The 26181-nt window shown below is 37.8% G+C and overlaps 1 protein-coding gene across 1 annotated transcript; it reads right to left on the minus strand.

Moving 5' to 3' along the window:
- Nucleotides 1-229: 229 nt before the first annotated feature.
- Nucleotides 230-24323, minus strand: LOC103476323 (complement C3-like). Its single transcript, XM_008428979.3, is given in 42 exon segments — nt 230-389; nt 546-690; nt 1089-1172; nt 1271-1363; nt 1945-2025; nt 2291-2393; nt 2469-2558; nt 2682-2772; nt 2854-2911; nt 3005-3086; nt 3856-3918; nt 4007-4162; nt 4276-4353; nt 5580-5665; nt 6409-6559; nt 6773-6868; nt 7668-7827; nt 7941-8016; nt 8136-8342; nt 9271-9360; nt 9452-9515; nt 13234-13446; nt 13811-13950; nt 14041-14129; nt 14262-14379; nt 15546-15599; nt 15916-16045; nt 16143-16298; nt 16405-16596; nt 16717-16808; nt 16897-16996; nt 17313-17459; nt 18399-18514; nt 18815-18935; nt 19011-19113; nt 19202-19289; nt 19391-19473; nt 20007-20095; nt 20324-20415; nt 22172-22334; nt 22419-22614; nt 24226-24323. Coding segments are annotated over 42 exon segments (4773 nt in total). The 5' UTR covers nt 24303-24323.
- Nucleotides 24324-26181: the final 1858 nt, after the last annotated feature.

Below are 26181 nucleotides of genomic sequence, written 5' to 3' on the forward strand. Positions count from 1 at the left end.
TCTACTAATATCTTCACATCACCTGACTGTGACCCACAAATATTTAAAGAAGGTATTTAAGGTAGTAAAGAAGAATTTATGTATATAATGAGAGCTGAAACAGAGAAAGATGGGGAAAACAGTTTCAATTCCAGACAATAATTAAAGATGAGACACCCAAGAGATTTTTAATAATACTGTCAGCAGATGTTAAAAAACTGCAAAATGAAGCATATTTAAAATTGGATGGTTATTTCCTTGAGTTCAGTTACTGCTGACATGCAAAAGTGGAGTACAGATCGACCATCTCCTCTATGCCAAGGCAGGTAGGTTGGTAGTCATTAAGACGGCACTCTGCTTCTGAGGGCCAGTACTCGATCCAGGTCCTCTCCCCGAGCAAATACTGAAATCTAAACAGGGACAAGAACAGAAATACGTGGAATGGTGAGTTGCCCAGCTCTCTGTAAATTGCTGGTACAAATATGAATAAACTTGCAATGACTTATGAGTGGCTGCAAATTAGAGGATGTTTATAAAGGACTATCTCCTAATGTCCATAAACCCACATTTGCTTCTGGTTGTCTCTGAGAATGTCATTGGATGATCCCATGATCAGGTAGGTTTTGCCTTTTTCCAGATTTAATGCTTCTCTGCAGTACTGACGACTGAAAAATGTGCGCAGTTTACCAACAGCATCTGCATCAATCGGTCCTGTGGTTCAAAAGCAGATGAGAACAAAAAAAGGAGAAAGAAAAAAAACACATTTTTAGACAATATGGTATTACTGTAAGTGAAATGTGCTGCTTTTTCACTGTGACTCAATAGCTAATCTACCCTTTATGCCTTTTAAACCTCTGTATACAAGCAAAAACACTTGGATACAGTGTTAGTAGGAGGTACAGAAGAATGAAAGTAATCACAATAACAGATGGCACTGCACTACAGTAACATTTAAATTAGGTTTTTACACTAACGAGCTACATCTCCTTACAACACAAAAGCAAGTTTAACAAAAGACATAATCAGATACAGTGTCTATAAATATTTTATGCGACTGTCTCCACTTCCATCTAGGAATTATTTAAAGTTTTGAAAATATAGGTACCCACCTTCTTTAATAACCATGACAATGCGCATTATGTAAAAGTCTGCAAACGACTCAAAATCAGTCCCTTCCACCGTAGCTTTGAATGCTGTGTGCAGACAATGTGGTAGTTATGAATAATCAAACTTGCTGTATTTTGGTTGGGTAGGAATTTTGTCTACTTCCAGCCCACTTGCTGTTTCTTACCAAAATCTATTTTGCTGGTCCCTGTGTTCTCACAAATCTTAGCTATGCGCTCATCAGTGCTGTTTCTGTAGCGCTTCTGCATGTTGCATCTCTCTGAAACATTATAAGAGATGCAGGGTGATTTTAGCATGGCTCTTTTACTTGAAATAAAAAAATGTCTTGGAAACTTAATCATTGATCCATTGGAGATTGTTGCTAGATGTAGAACAGAGACAGCATTTTTTTTCATTCAGCCCACAATTCTGTTTGTAAAAATTTTTGTTGGTCTGATGTAATATTCTAATCCTAAATGTCCTGTTTCCATTAGCTGCAAGAGAAAAAAATATTATAAAAGACAAAAACAAAGTATTTAACATCCTTTGTTAAATTTTGTCAGTCTGTGTCATTAATCTACATATTGGGTTTCACTTAATGAATTGAGTTACTGAAAAACATCAACATTTGAACAATAGTCTAATTCATTAGCTTAATCTCTAGAAAGGGACTTTATTTGTGTACATATACTGGTCATCTTGCAGATTATGTTCAGTCTCTCACTGAATTTCATTGCAGTCTTAAGTCTCATTTGTATATTATTACATAACTTAATTGATTTGGAGAAATTGGAATGCAGAAAAGCAAATGTTTAATTTGTCATTCAAATTAAGACAATTGGACTCAGTTTTTTTTCTTACCTTCAACACAGATGCATTCATAACCTATACAGATCTTTAAATTCAGCGTCTTTGGATGGTAAAATTTCACACATGGTGCTTCTAAAATGAGAAATAAAGTTATTTTAATATCTCAAAGCCTATTAAAAGATCTAAAATAAAAATACTAGGTACTTTATTTGGTCCATTATATTATATATTTTTTGCTTTCTAAAAATATTTTAAACAACTGCTCTCTATTTGTTAAGGCGCTATTAGACATGAAGAAATGTCTAATAAAAGTCTATTAGTCATTAATACATATGTGAAATGGAATGAAAGCTGTTTCACACAAAACAGTCTTGAAGCCCATCCCGCTAAAACTTACGCTCATAGTACTCATACACAGACACGGCTGCTGGCTGTAAGACGCCAACTTTTAATGTCTGATGGATCCTAAAGCTGATCTCCTCTGGTTGTGTGTGTGAAACCTGGTAAGAGATTTACATTTATGACGGAGCAACTAACAAATGAGGAAAAAGCTCAAAAGAAAGGTGAATTATTACCTTGTCCAGATAGATGATGAGTGAGCCTCTTTCAGACAGAACTGTGTTCATCTCATACCTTGCAATGGTGCGGTCAGGTCCTGTAGACAGCTGCACAAACAAATAAACATGTGGCCTCAATCATCTAATAAACTTTAAAACACCTCGGAATATCAAAAACGTCCAACACTGAATGTTAAAACTCTTCTATGTTCATTTTTCTCAATCTGTCACCAAGTTCAGATCCTGCGTGTCAACAGTGAAGCCGGTTAGAAGGCCGATGTCCAAGATTGACATGGTTGCGTCTCGATTCCTGTCCTTATACCTGTATGTGGAACACACAGAGCAGCTTATGTCATTTCAGGTAATTCTTTTTAACAAAAGTTGAAGTGTGAACAATACTCACAAAACATCTATCTTAAGTTTGTATGTCTTCCTATCCTCATCTGATATTCCTGAAGAAACTATGAATGAAATATGCACAATCTTTTTGAGCAAATCACAAGAAGAGATAAAATGGCAAGATGTTGCAAAACAAAACAATGTCTAAAAATTACCTGGGATTAGTTGCACAGAGAGATTGAACTTCTGGCAATCACTTTCCTTTTCTTTAGGAATGGTGTAATACACCGACACCATCTGACATTGAGAGTAAAATTATTGTGTTGTAACGTTAGAACAAGACGTGATCTGTCTAAATGTGCCTCACATGCAAAATAACCAATGACAAAAATGCAACTATTTTCCAAAATGCAATTGATTTGCAATGAGATTTAGAATCTAAACAATAATTTTAACATGGCAAACAGTAAACAGACTGCAGGGGATTAATTTAGGCTGCACTATGTCCTCTTCAGATATCAATTAACCATCACACGGTTTTAGCGCAACGCTCAAAATCCTTTGTAAATGCGCACAAAGGATCAGTGTGACCCTGTTGGAACAACACTAGAGCAACTAACAACTGTTCCCTGTTTCTAAAGAACAGAGATTTCCATATTATTCATTAGAATAAGAACAGTGCATAGCATACATGCATACAAGTTCAGATTTTCCACATCAAAAGTACCTGAGATGAAAAACAGATATTCTGAAAAACCTTTAAAAGATGGAATTCAAACAAAATTTTAAAGCTCAGAATTATTTTGTAAAAAGTAATCAACAAAATTAATCAAACCAGAGGTAGCTGTATTTCATAAAATCCTTGATACATGAAAAGAGAAGGTCTCATTTGATTACATTTTATATGATGGAATATGCAGAGAGAATAGAATTAGGCTGAAAGGTATATTGCTTTATTTTTACACTTTCTGTCTGAAAGCTTTTGCTTAATGTTCATGGTTCACAGTTCATACACTGCTAAAAAATATATTAGTACTTGCATGGAGTATAACACAAAGTTACTTACTGTCACTGTTGCTTCTCCAATTCCTGAAGAAGTAACTTTAACATCCTGGTTGATGTAAGGAACCTGTCAAGATTTTAACTTGTAATTTTGGAAAAAGCAAATCATAAAAAAGTTTAAATGTTGTAAATGTGAAGGAAGGTTGTGATCTCACTTTAGATGTTCTTGTGACAAAGTAATTTCCTCTGTTAAAGTTGAACTTGACAGGCCTTGATCTGCCCGGCAACAAGATGCTAACATTTAGATCATATTCTGGTTCTTTAGCTTTGGTCCAGTACTCTGCCACGGCCTGGTACACGATAATAGTGGCCTGGGAAGACAGAAAAATTACAAATGAGAAGAATTAAGAAAAATTCCAGTTTAACTAACAAATTATATTTTTCTAACAACTAGAAGGTTGCAAGAAGAAAAGTTATGAGTTACCTGGGTTGATCCGTAGCCTCCACCCACAAACTGTTGTTGGTTAAACCATCTAACAATAGGCCGTGCATCGTCAAAGTGCTATAATGAAAAAAAAAATTACAAAACTAGCAGTTCTTTCTCTATATATATGCTGCGTAATTTCAATGCCTTCTTTCCCCACTTACTTGCTTTTTCCATACTGAATTCACTAAGCAGTCTGTGCTAAATTCATGCAGAAGTAATGCTTCCCTAGTCCTGGTAATACAATCAGTTCTCCCTTCACCCACAATAACAGGATGAAAAAGTAATGCAGAAAAATATATTCTCATTTTTAATGTTACTTTAGTTAACCTTCCCAGATCCAGACATTATGCTTCTGGCTGTTTAATTTATTTATTTTATTTTTCAAGGGAATTTTCATTTTCCTTTAATTTTCTCATTGATTTTTGTCAGATGCATTTCAAACTACATACAGCAATCTGTGTCCAATGGGAAATGTTTGTTCTGTTGACTCCCAATTAAAATACACTTTCTAAAAACATTGCGATTGCAATTTTTTTCCTATGTTTGGTTTTGTTTTCATTTCGTTTAATTTATTTATGTACTGTAAAAGTAGCAATTTTTTTAAGCAAACCAAATGAAAAAACAGATTTTAAGACCTAAAGAAATAAAAATCTCAGAAAATGTATTAATAGCTGCTATGTATATTGAGGACTGACATTAGTAATGGTATTCATAACAAAAATCATAACATGTTTTGTGTTCTTAATGTTTTTAAAGTGATAAAATTATATTAAATAATTCTGAAAATTATTTTGTCCCCAACCAGTAGCACAAATGTCAAATGACTTATTTGCTCTGATTTTCATGAATAAACACACAGATGCAGCTTTTCCCTGAAATGCATGTGATGTCTCATTTCAATGAAAACATTTGGGTTCAATGCACAGATGTTATAAGCTTAAGTACAGCATCTTGGTACAAGGCTCCCTCAACGTGATTAAAATGTTACCAATTTTAGGTTATTATAGATTTCAGAAATTTATTTGGAATATGCTCTAGTTTAAGCATTATTTTCCCTAATTTGCCATTAAATATCCAAACTGAAATGGCTCTCACTGCTATCCACCAGCGAAAAGATATTGCCTGCAAAATCCCACATAAAAAGCTATTCATTAATTTAAAAAAAACCCCAAAAAACATTAAAACAACACTGTTTTCATGTTATAAAACAGGGCTGCTCCAGTTGATGTTAAATTTTTTTGCGTTTCAATATAATAATAATAAAATCACCATAACTCTATATTTATGGAACAATTTCTCACCTGAGCTCTGACCAGAGCCAAGAGAGCATAACCTGTCGCCTCTTGTGTGAATGTCTGTTTTCCAGATATAGGCCAGTGGTTCAACTCTGAAAAACAGAAACATTTTGAAATGTTTTGAAATATTTCTGACATACTTAATAAATTACAATTCTACAACCCAGACAGCCCTAACCACCCAAACCAGGGCCGACCCAAGCCTCTTATAATTAATGTAACTTATGAGTTGATTTAAAAATAATGTTTGCTTTAGTCACATAAATTATCATGCTCTGCAGCAAACATATTGCTAACTACAGCGTAGAACAGCTCATTGGTACATTAATGATTTAGCCATGCAGCCTGATATAAAAACATTTTGCTAGTTTGCGATGTCAAACATCGCAAACTTTTAATTATTGTCATCCAACGTTATCAAGCAAAAAAACCTTCAAAAATATATAGGGCCAACGAGAATCAAGAGCAATTATTTTTTTCATTTTGCCTGTATAAATTATTTCTACATGATCAAATATATATTATCGTAAAAAAAAAAAAAAAAAAAAAAAAAGCACCCGCTTAGTTTTCTTGTGCCTTGGGCCGGCCCTGACCCAAACACACACATACGCATGTCTTCCTATCTTCACAAAGTCGTCACCTTGACTTCCATTTATTTTTCATTCATTTATCCTAAGCCTAACCATAATTTAAACTCAATTCACACCTTAGTCCTAAACCTAACCCTCAAAACAGCACTTCTACCTATGGGCCCCAGGCCCTAAGACGCAGCATGCATGCATACATACATATGTGTGTGCAACTTATTTAGATTTTTTTTGGGTAGTGCAAATACCAGGAGAAGCAAACTTGTAGAGGATTTCCCGGTTAAGTTTGTTTTCATTGGCCAGAGCGTATGATGTAATGGCGACGGCATAAGAGTTGACGAGGTTGGGGAGACGTCCCTCAAGGTAGGTGACAGCTCTTGATATACTGGATGGAAGACTCTAGGGAAATGAAAAGGAGAACATGGAAATGTAATGGTTTGTTGGGAAGTCATCGAGAAAGATCATTGTGAAGACATAAACCTTTAATATTCGCTTCTGTTCATTGTCAGAGTTGTTTTTTCACGTTCATTGTTTTGACAAACCTTTAGTACAAACAGTTTTGAACTAAATAAACAAGTTAAAAACACAGTGTGATGGAATCGAGGTACTCACATGTACTGTTACTTCACATATTGTGCGTGATTCCTGCAGGGCAATCAGGCAGAAGGCCGTCATGGAGGCATCTGAGTCTGTGCCAAGCACATCACCCTGAATAAGTACAAATGCAAACACCAACATGTCAGGTAAAATATTCATCATGATGGTTCAAATAAATGAAACACTGGGTTTTGTTTCATTAATGAATTCTCAGTTTCATAGCAGATGATATTTTAATAGTGAAAATAAACATGGCACAAGAGGTAAAGGCATTTGTGTTTGGTAGATTTTTTTGCAACAATGCTTCTTTACAACAAATGTAAATACTGTAAAAAATACATACTGTTTATTTAGCTTTAGATGCTGCATGTTGTACAGCAGAGCCAATGCTGAGCCCATTAAAACATGAAATATCTTCCCTGCCAGTGCTAAGCAGCTTATTCTGCTGTTGACTCTGGTTCCTTGTCATTTACTGAGTCGTATGACTTTTAGAAAAAGACATAAAAAAATGTAGCAATTTGATCATTTAACTAACAAAGACCTTCATCATGCAACTTTTGACTCAGGCTGGTCAACAGTTTGGTCACACACTGCTGTGAGAGCAGCAACAGAAATCAGCCTTTGTTACAAATAAGTCAGTTTGGTTACGCTGGTCACTCTGGCATTAATGGCACCCAAACTGATCCAAAATTTTCTGTGAAACTAAGATCCTGACGACAAGCTAATCCATCTTCTCCACTCCTTTCTTTGCCATGAAAAAAAAGATGATTTGGGAATGCTTTGATGGACCCAACTCACATTTTTCACTATGTTGTTCCACTCACAGATGCAATTTCCTTAAATATGTGCCACTATGTTAGTAGAAATAAACAGTCCTTTCAGGATATAGTCTATGTAGTGGTGCACTAACCTGCATCTCTCCATGGATCACGTTTCCAACTTCTCTAAACATGCCATTAGGTTGCTGAGCGTTGAGGATCAGATACTTCACTGCACCACAAATGTGATCATTTTGCACTGCTATCAAGTTGTAAGCTAAAGAAAACACCTTGGCAACATATGCTGTCAGCCTTATGGGGGAGAAAAAACATTAATAATTTAGTTAATCAAACTGCACATAGAACAAATACTAAGATGTGAGGTATTGTCTCCAAAATATATAATTGAACCTTGAATGCCTTACCAGGTGCTACTTCCACGACTAGCAAACACAGAAAATGAGCCATCGCCTTTACGAAACGCTAGCTCGTTGTTGTATCCTAAACAGATAGTAAATTGTTATTTTATTCACAAATAACCTTGCATTCATTTAGTCAACAATAAGAAAATTTATTATTTTAAAGGAAATCCATTTCTCTTTACATCTAAATGACTTTACCAGTTTTTATGTGCCGAAGAGCCTCATTACGTTTGTTCAAACCAACAGCCTCCCACTGATTGGTTTTGTCCAAATATATGGTTGCAATGACTGGCAGAGTCATGAGGATCATGTTCCCCTCACCCTCACCTCCGGGCTGGTAGAACAGATTACCCATAGATCTGCCACTGATGGGATTCTCCACAAGTCCAGAATCCTGTTCTCTGCCTGCACACACAAAATAAAATCAGTAAATGTACGAATAGATGAAAAATTTTAATATTCCAACTAGGGCTGAAACGATTCCTCGAGTGATTCGAGTACCTCGATTATTAAAATTCCTCGAGGAAAATTGACCTGTCTCGAAGCTTCGTTAATTTATGTTTTATCATGTAGCGCACCGTGTTTCAGCCGGAACATTATTTGCGTTGAGTGGAGCTCTGACTTCCGCCTCTGAGTTGTTGACGGAAGCTACGTGTTAGCGGCATAACGTCCAATCTTCAAGTTCGGCCCGCGGGGATTTTACCGATTGGTGATAATTCCGGGTTTTCATCGTTTTTGTGGGACCAATAAACATCCTTAAAATGACCGGCGTGATGCCGGGAGTTCGGCAGCTTTTCTGCTCCGGAGCTGCTGGTTGAACGGCGGGAAGAAGCTGAGGAGGATTTATACAGGTGAGCGGAGAGACTGAACACGGCGGGCGGCTGAGGGTTGATGCTTACAGGGTAAGAGCAGCTTTACCGACGAACCGCACAATAAACTTATATCAGCCCGGTCTGAACAAATGGGAGGCGGAACATGGCTGGTAGATGAGTTTCTGAACGGAGGAGCGGTAAATATCCCGTATTGCTCCCACGGTCTACAAAATAGTAACTGGTAGGGAAGCTCAAATGTGGAACAAATAGACTGATGTTGATATCCGATAGTAACACTGGTGTTATGGAAGATTTACCAATATTTTATTTCATAATTGTTTTTATCCGATTACTCGATTAATCGTAAGAAAAATCTATAGATTACTCGATTACTAAAATAATCGTTTACAACAGCTCTAATTCCAACTTCCAGAAAGGTGGAAGAAATCCAGATCAATTCATAGTTGATTGTCAAACAGCTTTGTTTGCATAATTCGTGTGGGTGTAACAACATCTCTCACCAGTCACAGAAACATATGTGCTGGTTGGTGCGTTTGGTGCCAAATCTTTCCAGGAAATATTACTGTTCAGGGTTTCAACTTGTACTCCACCTGAAAGTAGAAAAGAACAATTGACTTAGTTAGAAAAAATAACAAAAACTGTATATCACTGAAATCTTGCCTTGATGATGTAAAAACATACCTTGACCTTTTACAGCTGGATTTAAAGTTACACTCTGAACTACTTTGGTCAGTACACCTTCAGGCTGTAAAAGGAAAGTTTGAACAAACATTAACAATAAATGTATATTCAATGATTCTGGTAGGTCAAAGCAAAAACATGCAATTAAAAAAAAAATCTAAAACTCTAAAATGTATGACATCTAAGTAAATCCAAACATGCCTGCCCGTTTTTTAATACACATAAGTTACTACTGCGTGATGATGGTGGTGAAGGTGGCAGGAGTTTGTTCCACAATCGGTGGGTTGATCCCTGCTCCTTCCTCCTCTGTCATTGTGTCCTCTGTCAGTCGGCCCCTTGGCAGCTGTGGCTACAATCCAGTAGCTCAGTGTGCGAATGGCTGAATAACTTATTGTAGTGTGTGTCACTTTTTTATTCAGTTCAATTCAATTATTTATCCCCAGGGGTGGTAATTAATTGTGGCAATTAGAGCATACATTCAATAAATATAAGATAAAATACATAAATAGAGCTGGTCCAGTGTTCCTGGTCGTGGAACACTGGACCAGCTCTACGCCTTCAGCAGGGTCCTGGAGGGTGCATGGGAGTTCGCCCAACCAGTCTACATGTGTTTTGTGGACTTGGAGAAGGCGTTCGACCGTGTCCCTCGGGGGGCCCTGTGGGGGGTACTCCGGGAGTATGGGGTACCGGGCCCTTTGATACGGGCTGTCAGGTCCCTGTATGACCGGTGTCAGAGTCTGGTCCGCATTGCCGGCAGTAAGTCGGGCTCGTTTCCGGTGAGAGTTGGACTCCGCCAAGGCTGCCCTTTGTCACCGATTCTGTTCATTACTTTTATGGACAGAATTTCTAGGCGCAGCCGAGGTGTTGAGGGGATCCGTTTTGGTGGCCTTAGGATCGCATCTCTGCTTTTTGCGGATGATGTGGTCCTGTTGGCTTCATCGGAACGTGATCTGCAGCTCTCACTGGAGCGGTTCGCAGCCGAGTGTGAAGCGGCCGGGATGAGGCTCAGTGCCTCCAAATCCGAGGCCATGGTCTTGAGCCGGAAAAGGGTAGAGTGCCTTCTCCGGGTCAGGGGGGTCGTCCTGCCTCAAGTGGAGGAGTTTAAGTATCTGGGGATCTTGTTCACGAATGAGGGAAGAAGGGAGCGGGAGATCGACAGGCGGATTGGGGCAGCGTCTACTGTGAAGCGGGCGCTGTACCGGTCCGTCGTGGTGAAGAGAGAGCTGAGCCAAAAAGCGAAGCTCTCGATTTACCGGTCTATCTACGTTCCCACCCTCATCTATGGTCATGAGCTTTGGGTCATGACCGAAAGAACGAGATCACGGGTACAAGCGGCCGAAATGGGTTTCCTCCGCAGGGTGGCTGGGCTCTCCCTTAGAGATAGGGTGAGAAGCTCGGTCATCCGGGAGGGACTCAGAGTAGAGCCGCTGCTCCTCCACGTCGAGAGGAGCCAGTTGAGGTGGCTCGGGCATCTGGTAAGGATGCCTCCTGGACGCCTCCCTGGTGAGGTGTTCCGGGCACGTCCCACCGGGAGGAGGCCTCGGGGAAGACCCAGGACACGCTGGAGGGACTATGTCTCTCGGCTGGCCTGGGAACGCCTTGGGATTCCCCCGGAGGAGCTGGAAGAAGTGGCTGGGGAGAGGGAAGTCTGGGCCTCCCTTCTGAAGCTGCTGCCCCCGCGACCCGACCCCGGATAAGCGGAAGAAAATGGATGGATGGATGGATGGACATAAATAGAAAGAGAGTCCTATATGCAAGGTGCAAATGGACAATGAAGTAAATAAGTCCTTTTTGCAACTAATGTCCTGCAGAATGGGTTGTCTGTGAGTCAGCATAGGCTGTGATTTTGTTACTGGGCAGTAAGAGGCAATTGTCTGACTGATTTTAGGATGTAGGCGACTGCGAGTTGTAATGAAAATTTCTTTCTTACTGGTGTTTGAAACCAAAAAGTTAAAGTAAGAAAGGTATGAACGTGAGTCAGTCTGAGCTAGAAATACCACCAAGAACTTTCAGCCGGTTTAACAAGGCTATGTTGTCGATGGTTTCAAAGGCGGCACTGAGCTCTAATAGGACCAACAGCAGTCATTAACTGATCGCTGTAGACTTTTACTAAAGCTGTTTCAGTAGGAGGCCGTTTCAGAAAGCCAGACTGAAAAGGGATCAGCTCTGTAACTTGCATAACCAGGATCTGAATAGTGTTTCTACAACTTTTGCAAGCAGCTCAGCGATGGGACAGAAATCGGAGAATCAAGCCAAAATCAAGATTAGATTTCTTTAATACAGGGGTTACTTTTGCTGTTTTAAAATATGATGGGACATACATTTGGTTCAGAGAGTTGTTAATTATTGCCACATTGAGAAATTTTTTTCTGTAATGAAGTAAGCTGAACATAACTGAATCTGTGAAATCCACAATAAAAATTCTATTTCATATCTTTACATAAATATATGCAGCATTGAGGTCAAAAATATTTGTTCAAGATACAAGACATTGTAATTTCTTTTCAGAAAATAAATTGTTTAACCCTCCTCTTATGTTGCCGGTCAAACTGACCTGTTTTAAAGTCTTAAAAATGTTTTTTTTCTGCATGAAACTTTTTCTATTTGTCTTAATAGGTACACAGAAGAGGATTGGGGCCACTGGAAAATTTTTTTTAAAGTTCTGACTTTAATCTCAAAATAATAATTCTGACTTCAGAATTCTGAGATTAAAGTCAGAATTATTATTTTTGAGATTAAAGTCAGAATTCTGAGTGTTTTGTCAGCCACACACAAATGTGGTAACATTCAATCACACAGGGCTGCCTGTGTGATTGCAAGAAGGTTCTGGGTTAGATTCCTGGCCCCGGTCTTTCTGCATGGAGTTTGCATGTTCTCCCTGTGCATGCGTGGGTTTTCTCTGGGTACTCTGGTTTCCTCCCACAGTCCAAAACAGGTTACCAACAGGTTAATTGGTCTGTCTAAATTGCCCCTAGGTGTGAGTGTGTGTGCTTGGTTGTTTGTCCTGTGCGTCTCTGTGTTGCCCCGTGACAGACTGGCGACCTGTCCAGGGTGTACCCCGCCTCTTGCCCGAAACGTTAGCTGGAGATAGGCACCAGCACCTACCGACCCCACTAAGGGACAAAGGTGTAAAGAAAATGGATGGATGGATTCAATCACACCACACACAATAAAGTTCAGTCTCACCATATTTATATTTGGGTTTCTTTAAGTCTAGGATTTAATTTACAGAATAACTGGGTTTTGTTTAGAAGGCAACACATCATATCACTGTATTCTAGAATAAGTGCGCACATTTTAGTTTACACTGTTACATTCTGCTTGATTTAACCTTTGTTTGTTCTTTGAGCTGCCTCAGTGCCGGCTGCTCTAGTCCTTCAGGAGAACAAAGAGGTGGAGAAAGGGTGGAGCAAGCCTGCTGAGACTGCAAATTGGTTCATACTACTACTCATCATCAATTCTATGTTAGCTTAGGTTTTTGTGTGTTCCCCCATTTGTGTCTTCTATGTGGCCTGATCAGCCAGTATTTAACTTTCCCCTTTGTCTCATTTATGTCTGTTTGTTTGAGTTAGTCTGAGTTGAAGTCTGTTACTTTGACTTCTTTTATGGGCCCAGCTTTGTAATTTTTTTTCATTATTTACCAAAGTCTGTGTTTTGGGTTAAATAAAAAACAATTCTTTTTTAATTTAAACCTGTGCCTGGCTTTCCTTTGACTGCTCAATCCGTCACAGAAAACCAGACCCATTGTTGCACAAAACAAACAAACCCTTTGTCACTCTTACCACAACGCGCAGCATCTTCATAACTCCGTCATTAAGGAATGAGTCCTTGACAGCTGCCTTGACCTCGATGCTACGCTCTCCTTCCTTTATTGGAATAATGATGAATGGAACAGATCGTGTAGTTCGGGCTCCAACTCTGACCTCCTGCCGGTACTTCCCACGCTTGGAGGCTACGCTGCACACGTTCTCTTCCTCAATCAGATCCACACGAACCTTAAAAATATTATAAAGACAGAGAAAGATATTGACATCACAAGCGTATGGAAATCTAAAAAGGTGTTTCAAATATTTACATAAAATTGCTGTTATTTATTGAATAGTAGAGAATAATATTGTTCATTGTCAAACTGTTACAGTTTTTCCTCAATTTCCAGGAATATTCTACATTTTATTTTGGGGGAATAATCTTAACTGCCGATGATTTTTTTGATCTTGAGTTCTGGTCCACGTCAGATGTAAAAAAGTCAGGTAAACAAAGATAAATGTGAATTATGCCACTTTAGTGCTGCTATTCTTATCTTTTTCTTAATCTTTGACAGTTTCACAGATTTTTTCATCTCTCTCCTTTATGACTTACAGTAATAAGGTCTGGGCTGTAGTTATGAAGGATCGCTTTAATTTCAAGCTGCTCCCCTCGGACGGCTGAATAAGGGAGTTGGAGATCAATGAAAAATTCCTTGCGAACAATAACCTCCAATGGCTCGCCAACACAGAGACCTTTAGGGTGAGTGAAGGCAAAGAAGAAATGAGACAAGAAATAAGAGGTGCTGAAATTGAGATAGTAGGAAAACACAGACGACTCCTCACCAAGTGTCCTTGAGAGACTGATGCCGGTGAACTGCCAGGTTGTCATTGAGTCATGTAGAAAGATATTTCTCTCCAATGATGTGGATTCACTGAAACGCACACACACAAAAACAAAGGCAATGTTAAAAATATAATTAGAGATTATTAGTTTAGCAAATTAAATGTCCAGTGTTTTATTCTTTTACTGTGGTAGATTATTTCAATTTCATCAAATGACTCACCAATTAGGATTTCCTGCTGGGCAAACAGGAAGTTGGATGTCGATCCACAGCCAACTTTCAGGGAATATGGTTCGAGAAACAATTTCATAGGTGTCCATGTAGCTGTCATCTGATTCACCTAAGTACATAGCATGGTTTGTGTTTCTTTAGTTATAAAAATATCCAGCACTGCAGTATTAATCACAACAAGCCTTTCATTGTGGGGTCATTTTGGATGGAGATGGTGTATGACACCATCACTGTGTTCACTGTGTTTCTCTGACTAACAAGATGTCCCAAGCGTGCGCACACACTAGTCAATGCCTGTAATCTATAAATGATAGTATATTTTAATGAATCATTATCTATGTTATATAGTCCTTTCCAACATATCTATCATGTTGACCTGACAGTCAATATGTATATTTACCAATAGGTGTTTGAACACTTGGATAAGTGAAAGAATTGTTCCCAAGATTTGAAAAAATCTGGGAAAAAAATTTGGATAATGCTCCATTTTACAGTTAATATTTTAATTTCATCAACATAATTCTCCTATTATCACTGGAAGTAAAATTGGGATTTTGGAGTCTGTCTTGAATTTCACACAGTATTGGTGAAGGAGCTAAAGATTATGGTGATGGCATTTATTTATAAGTATTTATATTCAATAAATGAGACTAAACTCTTTTCAGACTTTACTTATCAAACGGAAGCTAAAGTTCTGCACAAATGGGTCTTTTAAATGGACAATGACCATAAACGTCCAGCCTAAGTAGTTACAAAGTGACTTAAGGACATTAAAATCAATATTTTGGCGTCGTCTTCACACAGCCCTAAACTCATTATTATGGAGAGACAGTGGACAGATCTGAAAAGGTGTGTGTGAGCAAGGTGGCTTATAAACATGACAGCAGCTGTCAGGAGAAATGAGACAGTGTGCAGGAAACAATAGTCAGAAGCTTGTGGAAGAAAACAAAAAATGTTTGACCCTGGTCATAAAGTTTGAAGGCAATACTAACATATACCGAGGAGGTGTATGTAAGCTTCTGGGTTAGAAAACAGTAATGAATAAAACTCTCTCACATTATTTATGTGCGTCTAGCATATATATAAAAAGTAATTCTGTCTTATTTAAAATTAGATATGTTTGGTCTGATTTAACCTCAAACAGTGAAGACAGAAATGGTGCGTGTGTTTTTGTTTCTTTTCATGTAAACTTCTGGTATCAACTGTAGATGTATTAGTAAAAAAAGTATCAATATTAAAAGGGATTTCTTTTTAGTTTAAATCTGTGCCTCTTACTTAGGGAAGCTGTTGTGTCTCTTTTCTGTCTGGATGTTGTTTTGCATTTCAGCTCTGAAATTGAATACAAAATATCTTTTAGATAAATAACAACTTAATACCCTTAAAAAAGACATTCATTATTAAAAATAGTAGTCACTGTGTTTAAACCTTCTGCCAACATGAAAATCCATCAAAAACATGACATCACATTGTTTTCATCTAAAAATAATAATGATTATCACTGTTTACATTTTTAAAATAAGAATTAAGGATTCATATCATTAACTGTAACCCAACTCCATGAAGGTATTTGAATTGTATGCAGAACCTCATTTAGTTGAACCGAGAATAAAAATACAAACTTCACTACAAGGTGAAGTGAACTCACCTTGTCTGTAGGCGGTTCCTGCAGCGGTGCTTGACTCAAACACCAGCCCAGCATCAAAGAACACATTCATACTGTTGCTCCCACCACCTGGTGTGCAGCCTATGTCATGATGCTCTACCTCGTCCCACACCTGCAGGGTGCAGAAATAAACCAGCCAAAGACTTATGGTTAAAGAAAACCAGACAAACACAGTCAATTTCTAGATTTTCAGATACGGTAGTATGTACCTTTTTCTGGGTGAGACGGTGCTTGTTGTTCAGGACGTAGACGCCTTTATCAACTGCGACGAGTCCCACTGTGGCCCCTGGATCTCCTGTGACTTTCAGAGTGAACATCCTGCGAGGCTCATAGGACGGAAGCGGCCTCTTTGACTCCAAGGTCAACTACATGGGGAGAAAATAGCACAAAATATTTCCTCATAATGCCAAACATCTACATACCAAGGATTTGTCCAGGTTTGACTCATATTGTCAGTGGAATGAGTCTTACCGAGCCCATGCACGAGTCTTTCACATCCACCCAAACAGAGTCCGACACCACTTCATTATCGGTTGGGTGGTAGTAGGCTATGATGCGGAATGAGGGCAACATCTCTTTGGTGATGGGAAGAATTAGGGAAATCAGAGTTTGGCCACTACTTCTGTAGCGCTCATATTTCAGCAAGTGGCCTCTGCTTAGGATCTGGGATGCAGATAATTGGATATTAGTAGATATCAAATATGTCCAGAGAAACTAGCACAATTAAGAGGAGGTAGCAATTCTGTGTGCGCATCACTGGCAAGTGCAATAGAAATGTCTCACCAGGTATGTGATATCCTTTGCAAGCAGCAGGTTATTGAGGACGAGGTTTATCTTCAGAAGCTGTCCTACTGTTACCTCAACTGTGTCTATTGCTGCAAGGTTACAAAGTTGCAAATATTGTTAAGGTGTAATAAATGAGACTGGTGACCTGAACATGACGTCTTTGAGAAAACTGCCTACCTATGTGGATGTAGCTCTTGCTACTGGACAAATAAGCAAACGCTTCCATCTCAGTCGCTGCTTGTCTTGATGGTAAAAGATTATCTTTGTCCGTTTTTGCCTGTAATTTCATTCACACATGCACTGTGTAAGCATACAAATCAAACTCTGTACCTTTCCAAAGACAAAATAAGTTTTTACATTATTCTTAAACAATTTGCAATCCTAGAATCCTGACTGTTGACGTGTAATAAAAAATGGCAGGAAACATGTTTTTCACATTGTGATGCGTTAGGGGCCCTGATGTTTGGACATGTCCTGCGGTGATTGGATTGGCTCGTACATTTCATCAGTGTTATGTTTAGTCGATTTCAGCAAATTGTTGTTGCCTCGTCTTTGAGTTAAGAGTTACAGTAATTCATCGCCAACTAACTTACAGTGATTCTCAGATTGGAATCCGTTGCTGGTATATTGATGGTGACTCTTGCCCTCCCATTGGCTGCTGTGATTCCCCTCACATCACCAGGACTTACTACCACCGGGACATTTTCTGCTGGACTGTCGTTGGGATGTACTACTTCAACCTGTCATTGAGTGCAGAAAAATGAATTAGACAGGTTCTGAACATCCATCCATCCATCCATTTTCTTGCACCCTTGTCCCTTAATGGGGTCGGGAGGGTTGCTGGTGCCTATCTCCAGCTAACGTTCCGGGCGAGAGGCGGGGTACACCCTGGACAGGTCGTCAGTCTGTCGCAGGGCAGGTTCTGAACATTTTAGGATTAATATGATGTTAATAGTTTAGTTTATGCTGCATGCAGTTAGAACAGTGCTGGGCACAAGTTATCTAAAATGAAACTACATCTCATCACATGCCTATTGTTGTAGAAAACCTTTGCTCTAATTTGGGTCTGGACTTTTTCTTCCAGGGTGGGACAGGTTGTCCCTGTCTCCTATGTCTTTGCACACACACCTATCTTTTTTTCTCTTCATATGTTCATGTTGAGTTGTGATCCTTCTGTGTTGCTGCTCTTTCTCTGACAATCTACTATTAGAAGAATGCCAGCAGAAGGGCTATTATTAGTCTTGAGGTCATTTTTCAGTATTTCGTTTCATCATTTGATCCTTTGACTAGCAGATAGCTGCATGATTAGTAATTTAGTTATGGAATCTGGTGGCTGAATATTTTGACTATAAGGTTAATTTTCATTAATAAATTCTCACTTATTCTGGTGTATGAGTGCAGTGTTTATAGTCCAGTAGCGTTGAATTCCTTCCTTCCTGAGCGACTGATGTGTTTGACTAAAGATTCCTGATCATCAGCTGCAGCCCCAACTTCATTTATAATTTTATTAATAACTTAATAATTGCATATGCCAAACAATAATGTACTTCTTGTTGCACAACATAAAGTAACCATGCACATAATAAAAAAAGATCTTTACACAAACATTACACATTTTAAAGCTCTTAGTTACTAACATCTTAATGGTGAAATAAGAAAAACAACGTCTGGTTCCGTACCACAACATCAAAGGACATTCCTGGTTTAAAAAATGTGGGGGTTCTTGTTAAGGTGATTTTGTAGGGCGACGTGACAATCTGGATGCCTCTCAGCTCTGCTTCCACCATTTCATTATCTGCAAAAACAAATTGAGAAAATAGTCTTGTGTAATCTAAGTAGGGAGAAGATGTTCAATAAAATCAAGAAGAGGTGTTATTTCAGGGGCAAAAAGGTTATTTCAGTCTGAGTTATTTTGTCTAAATAATGTAAGTAATTTGTTTATTACTTTTCACTGAGGTAGAAAAAGTATATTTTTTTCTAAATATCAGTGTTGTTTCTTTTATCTCTTCTGTTTTCATGTTGCTGCTTGTTCAACTGATAAATATGATTTATTTAAAATGTAATAAAACACTGAACATGCAGCCCAGTCACTCACCGCTCTCTGTCAGCACAGTGGCAGACACAAAGATGGATTTTCCTACAAGATGATAAATTCCTGGGAAGGTCTGAGTGATCTGATTCCTTTGCAGTGTGACCTGCCCTTCACCATTCACAACCTGTGATCCAACAACCCCAAGTTAGCTCAGCCTGACTTTTTAAATTTTAACATAAAACATAGTCCTAGAGCTCACTGGGACTCGCGTGAGAGAGTGTGGGATGCTTCTCTTCACGTTGTCTTCCATGATACCAAACATCACATAAGCAGTCCCATAAACCTCTTTCCCAAATTGATATCTACAACCAAATGAATAGACAAATTAAGAACAAAAGTGACAAACAAATCCGCTTTTATTTCAGTTATGAGGATCATAAAAAGTCATACGCAGCTTTGATGTTGATGGTAAGTTGTTCACTGTCGACGTAGAAGAAAGGGACCACAGGCAACAACTTAACCTCAAAACTGGGAAGTACTGCAAAATGAAAACATCTTTTAATGTATTATTATCAGCAGGTGAACAACAGAACGAATGGTGGATAGATTTGAAAACAAGCTACATAAATGAATGTTTACCATATTCTTTGACTTCAAATTCAGCATAATATCTCTGCTGTGGGTTGCTTTCGAACTTTGCCACCATCTTCCACAGTCCAGGGCTGAGAAAGACACAAACACACACAGGGTCAAAAATCTCTGATCAACTGGGGGAAAAAATTATTGTCAATAAAAGCTCTGAATATCCTGTGAATCTGAAATCTGTCCAGAAGTTAATTCTTATGAAAAGGATTGGATTATTGTGCTTTGTTCTCTCAAAGACATAAATCAGCCCAATTAGTGCAGTGTAATTCAATAACTAGGCTTATTAAAACACAAAAATGTCAATAATAATAATAATAATAATATTAATATACAAATAAAATGAAAAATTACATTCTTGCTAATCTCCTAAATTTAGTTCCTTGTTAAGTGGCTTAGTTTGCATATTTTATTCAAGAAATAAAACCTGTATGACTGTGATCAACGCCCAGAATTTAGATACTCAAGGAAAATTTGCATTATGTAGGCCAAGGAACTTTTAGCCAAACTAACGTGATCAAGTCTTTTATAGCAAATACATTTATTTGAGTAAATAATGTATTATTTATTTAATATGGTAAAAACGTTTCATGGTTATTGTAAATGTACTCACCTGGCAATCTCACCAAGTTGGTAATGTCCAGAGAACATACCAGAGTTCAAAGCAACTACATCAAGAGATGTGATGATTTCCTCAGGAGTCTAAGGTAAATTTATACAATGGACAGATTTTAAAAGTTAGCCCATTTACATTTTGATAACATCCTTCATTTGCTCTAGTTATTTATGTTAGCTAATCTTAGTATTCTCCTTTTCCTGAACTGAATATGAAAATAATTTGCTAATTAGGATGAAGAAAAATAAACGTGGATTGATCCTGGATATTAATTGTCGTCCTCGTTGTCATCTGAAAAGAATAAAACATAGTACCATAATCTCGATGAGCACAGTATGATTTTGGCTCTGATCATTTCTACCCACAGGCTCCATTTGTGAAGTCAAGGCAAACAACCTGAAAGAAACTGGCATAGAGACAGAAAGATGTAAGTTTCTCATAGGTTTTAAATATATCTTCTTTTCCAAATAGCACATTTATTTATGATTTCACCTTTTCTGTAAGTTTTCTGTTTAAAAAAGGCTGTATGCTAGTCTGAGTGTTTAGTAAACAAGTCTAATGTTTGTTTAGTTTACTAACTCTTTATTTCTGCTGCGATTTAAAAACTGTCTGGTTGAGGAATGAAGTGCCAGCCAGCAGAACTTAGCAGAACTGAACGACCTGCTGATGAGTAAATTTAGCCATTCAGGTGTGTTGGACAAGAAAGAAGCAGGACGGCAACTCCCGAGGACTGAACTTCAGCACCTCTGTCAATTAAATGACTTCATGAGAATCATGAATAAGTCTAATTAATTTAAAAAAGAAATGTATACTGGAACACTCCATCACACCATTGAAGCTTAAAGTAGCATTCATCCTATCGGTTGAGCCAAGAAAAGAGAAACAAAGAGTAGAGATAGGAAATGACCAATCAGAGGAAGGACTGCAGGCAGTCGAGTTCCTGAATTAACTTTGAACTGTGAACTGTGAACTGCTTCAACTGGTTTTGGGAGCTCACATCATTATGTACATATAGGTAGTGTGAATAGGCCTGTCACGATAACAAATTTTGATGGACGGTTAATTGTATAAAAAATTATTGCGATAAACAATAATATTGTTTCAAGATCTTTTGACACTAATTTAATGGAAATGACGTAATAATGCACTGCGATTTCCTGATAGATACACCTTATTTTCAAAAGAACACGTAACACTGGAACTGATAAACTAAATAAACAAAACAACCAAAAACAAAAATAAAATGGATTCTCAGTCTCCATTGACAAAAAACGTACTTGAATAAAAACTAGACAACATAAAGCCAAAGTGGAAATAAATACTGCATTCAACCAAATGAGTGCAGATTATGCGCACACAACTCATGTCGTGTGCGCTGGACATTAGACTAAGCAAATGAGGAAGGGAGGGTCAGTGGAGAGCACCGGTGTTGAGCCTTTGTTCATTCAGTGTCATTAACAGAAAGAAAAAAGGCCGGAAGAGACGATAAAGACGATAATTAAAATGAGGTCGATAATTAAAATGAGGTTGATAGGTCTGTTTATCATCCAATTAATTGATTTATTCTTTATCGCGACATGTGAGCACTTTCTGTATGTATGTAAAAAACAGATTTTTATAAATTAAAGTTACAAATAGCACCTTTAATAAATTAAGTGTCTATTAAAGAAATGATTTATATATTTATTCATTTAATGATTCATTTAAGTAATAATTTCATTTTGTTCCTTTTAACTTTCTATATTTACCTTCTCTCCTCATTTTTTGTAGGCTAGTTTTTGCGAATAAATTCCCCTGTGTGTTCATTGTTACAGGTTAAAAATTAAATAATTACTTTATACTTTGTCCTTGTGCTTTAATTATTTGCAGCAGATTGAGATGTCTGAGCCAATCAAGTAATCAGGTAAGGCAAGTAAAACAAAGTTGCGCAGATTTCATATATGTCTATGGGAAATATATATACATAGGACTGCTTGCATCTATATATTTAGATAAACGCTATATATTTACACTTTTCCCAGATCATATGATTTCTGCAGCTGTGCTTTATTTCTCAAGAGATAAAATGTATTACCATAGCTCTCAAGTAGATTATTTTATGCGAGTCAAACATCTAAATATGCTTTGTTTTGTCCAACATGGTTGAAAGAGCGCCTTCTTACCCCTGCTGTTGGGAGTATAGAGCGTCTTGTCCGTCTGTATGAAGATGTACCCAGACTGGAAAGACACCAGGACAATTTTTTCCAGAGTTTTGTCTGGAAAATTGGCTTGAAGATAAACATATTGCCTCATAGTGGGATCCTTGCTGAATTCTGCTGTTGGTATCTGAAGCCAGAGTGAGAAGGCAGACTGATAAGAAGCACTTCAGGCATGTTAGCCATCCTGTTATTGCAAGACTGTTTTACTTACAGTTACTTTTCCAAACCCCTGGTAGTTATTCGCCCTGTTGAGGGTCACGGATGTCCTAGTCAGCTCCTTGTTTTTGGTGGGATGGTTCATCACGCTGATGCTGACCACCATGTCCCCTCCAGTGCAGTCCTGACATTCCACAAAGATGTTTTCTGCTGTTCCCACTCGCAGCAGGTTGGGGGCAGACATCACTTTGCTGCAGGTAAATTATATGGTACATGGATGGGTATTTTGAAAAAAAGAACTAGATTCCAACAAAATGCTGCTAATTTGTGGTTTAGAGTGATTAGGTTTACATACATTTAAATGAGGATAGTACTATATGGCGATGATCACAAGAGAGAAAAACATGCATTTGATCATTCAAAACTGAATTCTTTTGTTGGCCAATGGCCACTTAGGGAAACGGCTATTGTTAAACGACTGTTGGTAACACTCCACCCTAATTCCATCTTTCAGTTTGGGACAAACTGCAAACAGGACATTTTATTGCTCTATTAAAATAATAGCTTTCATCATGGTAATCATCCATCACTACTTCATTTATAGTCCACACTGCTAAAACTAGACTGTGAAGAGATTTTTCCATTTGTGCAGTGGATCTTAGATCTTCTATAATTACCATAGGCATCTTGGCTGCCTTTTTGATTAATGCTCTCCTTACATAAAATGTTAGCTTAGATGGATGTCTTGGTAGATACCTATACCAAATACATACGCATACCACACTTCTCAGATTTTTTATTTACAAAAAAGTCACCTGTCCTTTTATTTCTACTTAACAATTTTGCATTCCAGAGTGTTAGTCACATAACATTCCAATAAACTTGGGTTGTTACACAACAGAATGTGAAAAAGTTGCCTTTCTGCGCTCCTCTGCTCAATTCAAATCTTGCCTGCAGTACAATCTGGGTTTTCTCCTGCTCACTCGATTCCCTCTAACAGCTTTTCTGCCAGACCAATCAGCCAACAGGAGAAGTAGTGAACGACAACGTCGATTTTCTGACCTTTGAGCTGTTTTAGAATGGCAGCAAATGAAGTGAACGAAGCCGTTCACACTATGTTGGCCATACTTCCAAATATTGAATTAGCATCAACAACTGCCTTGTTTGGCTCTACATATCTCTCTTTGTAGTGGAGGGTGGCTGTTTAAAGGGGAGACAATTTTATATAAGTTTCATAATGTCGAATTGGTGCAGGAAAACGTCAGCACTGGGGTAAAATTTAAAACCTCAAGAGCCCAAGCCTCCTCATATCTTATATCTCAATAGCTGAGAGCCCAGACTCTTTGTGAAGCAAAACCTGGAACAAGGGGTCAATTTTTACCAGACCATAAAACAATATGAATACTTTTAAATGACATTTTACATTCAAACTCTGGAACTGTTGGCATCCGATGGCTGTAAAGTTGAGACCTGCTATTGATCCTTTGATTAAACGTTTAGGTTGTTCATATTTTAAGATGACTTTTTTAGTAGATGGCAATGATCTGTTATTTGGACTACTCAGTAAATCAATCATTGATAAAGATCCAAGGCTATGCAAACAGAACGAAATGCAGGACAACATTTTGGCAGCAAGTAAAGCAAAAAGGTTCAAGAGGGTCAAAAAAAACAACCATATAGTAAAAGTTTGCAAACTATTAGTAATACATTTGAGATAATCATACAAGAAATATACAAAGCCATACAAAATATTCTAATTTGGTTTCATAAATGGTTTATATTCAAAGAAACAGATACATTTCATCTTTAGGCTTTAATTTCTATAAATTTGTATTGTGCTCCAAACACACAGGTCTACTTACAAATTAGCTCCATCAGCCAGAAGAGCCCAGGAGGCAAAGGCCAGAGAGGCCAGCTGCAGCAGAAGAGTCCTTCTCATCCTCCAGATTGATTCCTATCTGCTGCCAGTGTGAAGCCAAGCTCTACAGAGCCTTTCTAACTCTCCCCAACCTGAAGTTCCTCCCATATTTCCCCTTATCAAAGTCCCATCTGTAAACATGACTTCCTGGCAGTATGTTATTTAACATACTTAGTATATTAATTTTTCACCAGGGTACAAAATGTCTGTTGTCTGATCAAATTGTTAACCAGAAATAAATACAAGAGTATCAGTGAAGAAAATAATGGATTTCCAATAAAACATTAAACATATTTTTAGTTTTAAAAGTTGTTAAACTCTTCATTAAAGAAAACAAAACTAAAATCTGCATCAGACAGTTAATGTGGAAAACAATAACATCTGCATGGATACGACGTGTTCTGGTAAATTCTAACAGTTTAGAAACTATTTTCTAACAATAACTTAAACTTTATAAACATGAAATGGACAAACACTCAAACCTTTTCTGTCTTTGGAGAAGATCCGAGGAAGCTAAACATTTAGCTTTCAGCTAAAATAACTAGGTAGCAAGATAAATATTATTTACTAGGTAAATATTTAGCTTTGAGCTGAATAATTAGTACATTTTATATTTAGTGCAATTGCTAAGTAAATATTTAAATGGCAAGCATAAATGTTTAACTAGTTGCCAATATCTGTCATTGTCTTGCATTTATTTATCTTTTTTTTTGGAAACGTTTGTGTGTCTGATCAGTTTCAGCATTCCCTGATGTTATTGTCGTTGTGTCAGGACTTTTCATTTTGATGACAAGTTCACTGACATGAAGAGCTGCTTTGGAGGAACGAGCCATTCATTCTGAATTAGTTCCAGTTGTTCTGAATCCATTGTACAGGTTAGCTAGATTTTGGGTTTGTTGTAATTGTTTTAAGAAATGCTCCAGTTGTGCAAATGTGAAGAATGAACCAAAAACTCAGAGGAACTGGAAAACCAAACATTTTTGAACTTCTTCACATTAAGTTGCAGATTATTGTAGTTTAAAGACTGAAAAAAATTGGCTTACAAACATTTTTTGATGAATCACATTTTGTCTAAATCACAGAAGAAAGGGGAAACAATCTTAATTTTACAGGTTTTCAATAAAATGTCTTACAAATAAATGTAAGAACATGTGAGAATGAATATGTGTGCAGTGCCGTGCAGAGACCACTAAAGGGGCAGGTGCTCAAAAAAAGGGCACATCTAGCCGCACTTTAGGGCAGAATATTAAAGTCACACAGCTTTCAGAGTTGAATAAACAATGATAAATTACAAATTGTGAGATAATTACTAGATTTAGTACATCTTAACATATTAGCTATTCTCTTTCAAGATACATTTACCTAACGCTAGTAATGCCATGTACATTATGCAGCAAAAGAAATTAGAAGACATATATCCATTATAGAGATAATAGGTTTTGGAAGGGCGATGTGCCCCCTATTGCATAAGCAATACTGAATAATGACTGATATCATTAACGATACTGGGAAGAAGCATTTTAGTTACCTTGCTTTGCTAGCAAAGTCGTTAGCTATCAGCTAGCTAATAGCACAACAACAGCAGCCTAAAGTCTGTGTGATAAAAACACTGAATCGATAGATAAGAACAGTTTTTCCTCACCTGGCTTCTCCTCCCGCTCAGTAGTTCTTCAGAGAAAGGCAGACGCAGAGGCCTGTCAGTGTCTGTTGTATTTCATGACCTCTCTGATAAAACTGTGACTCCGAGCTGAAGCAGAAACAATACGTTATCTGACAAGTAGCAAGTCTACTCTACTTTATTCAACAAAAATGTTTTTTTTTAATTCACTAAAAGCTGTTCTGTAATCTGGAACGTTCGCTACGTTGAGCTCCAGTTAGCCGCCTAACTCACTATGCGAGA

The sequence above is a fragment of the Poecilia reticulata genome, chromosome 1, assembly GCF_904066995.2.
Source record: "Poecilia reticulata chromosome 1, P_reticulata-male-v2, whole genome shotgun sequence".
NCBI lineage: Eukaryota > Metazoa > Chordata > Actinopteri > Cyprinodontiformes > Poeciliidae > Poecilia > Poecilia reticulata.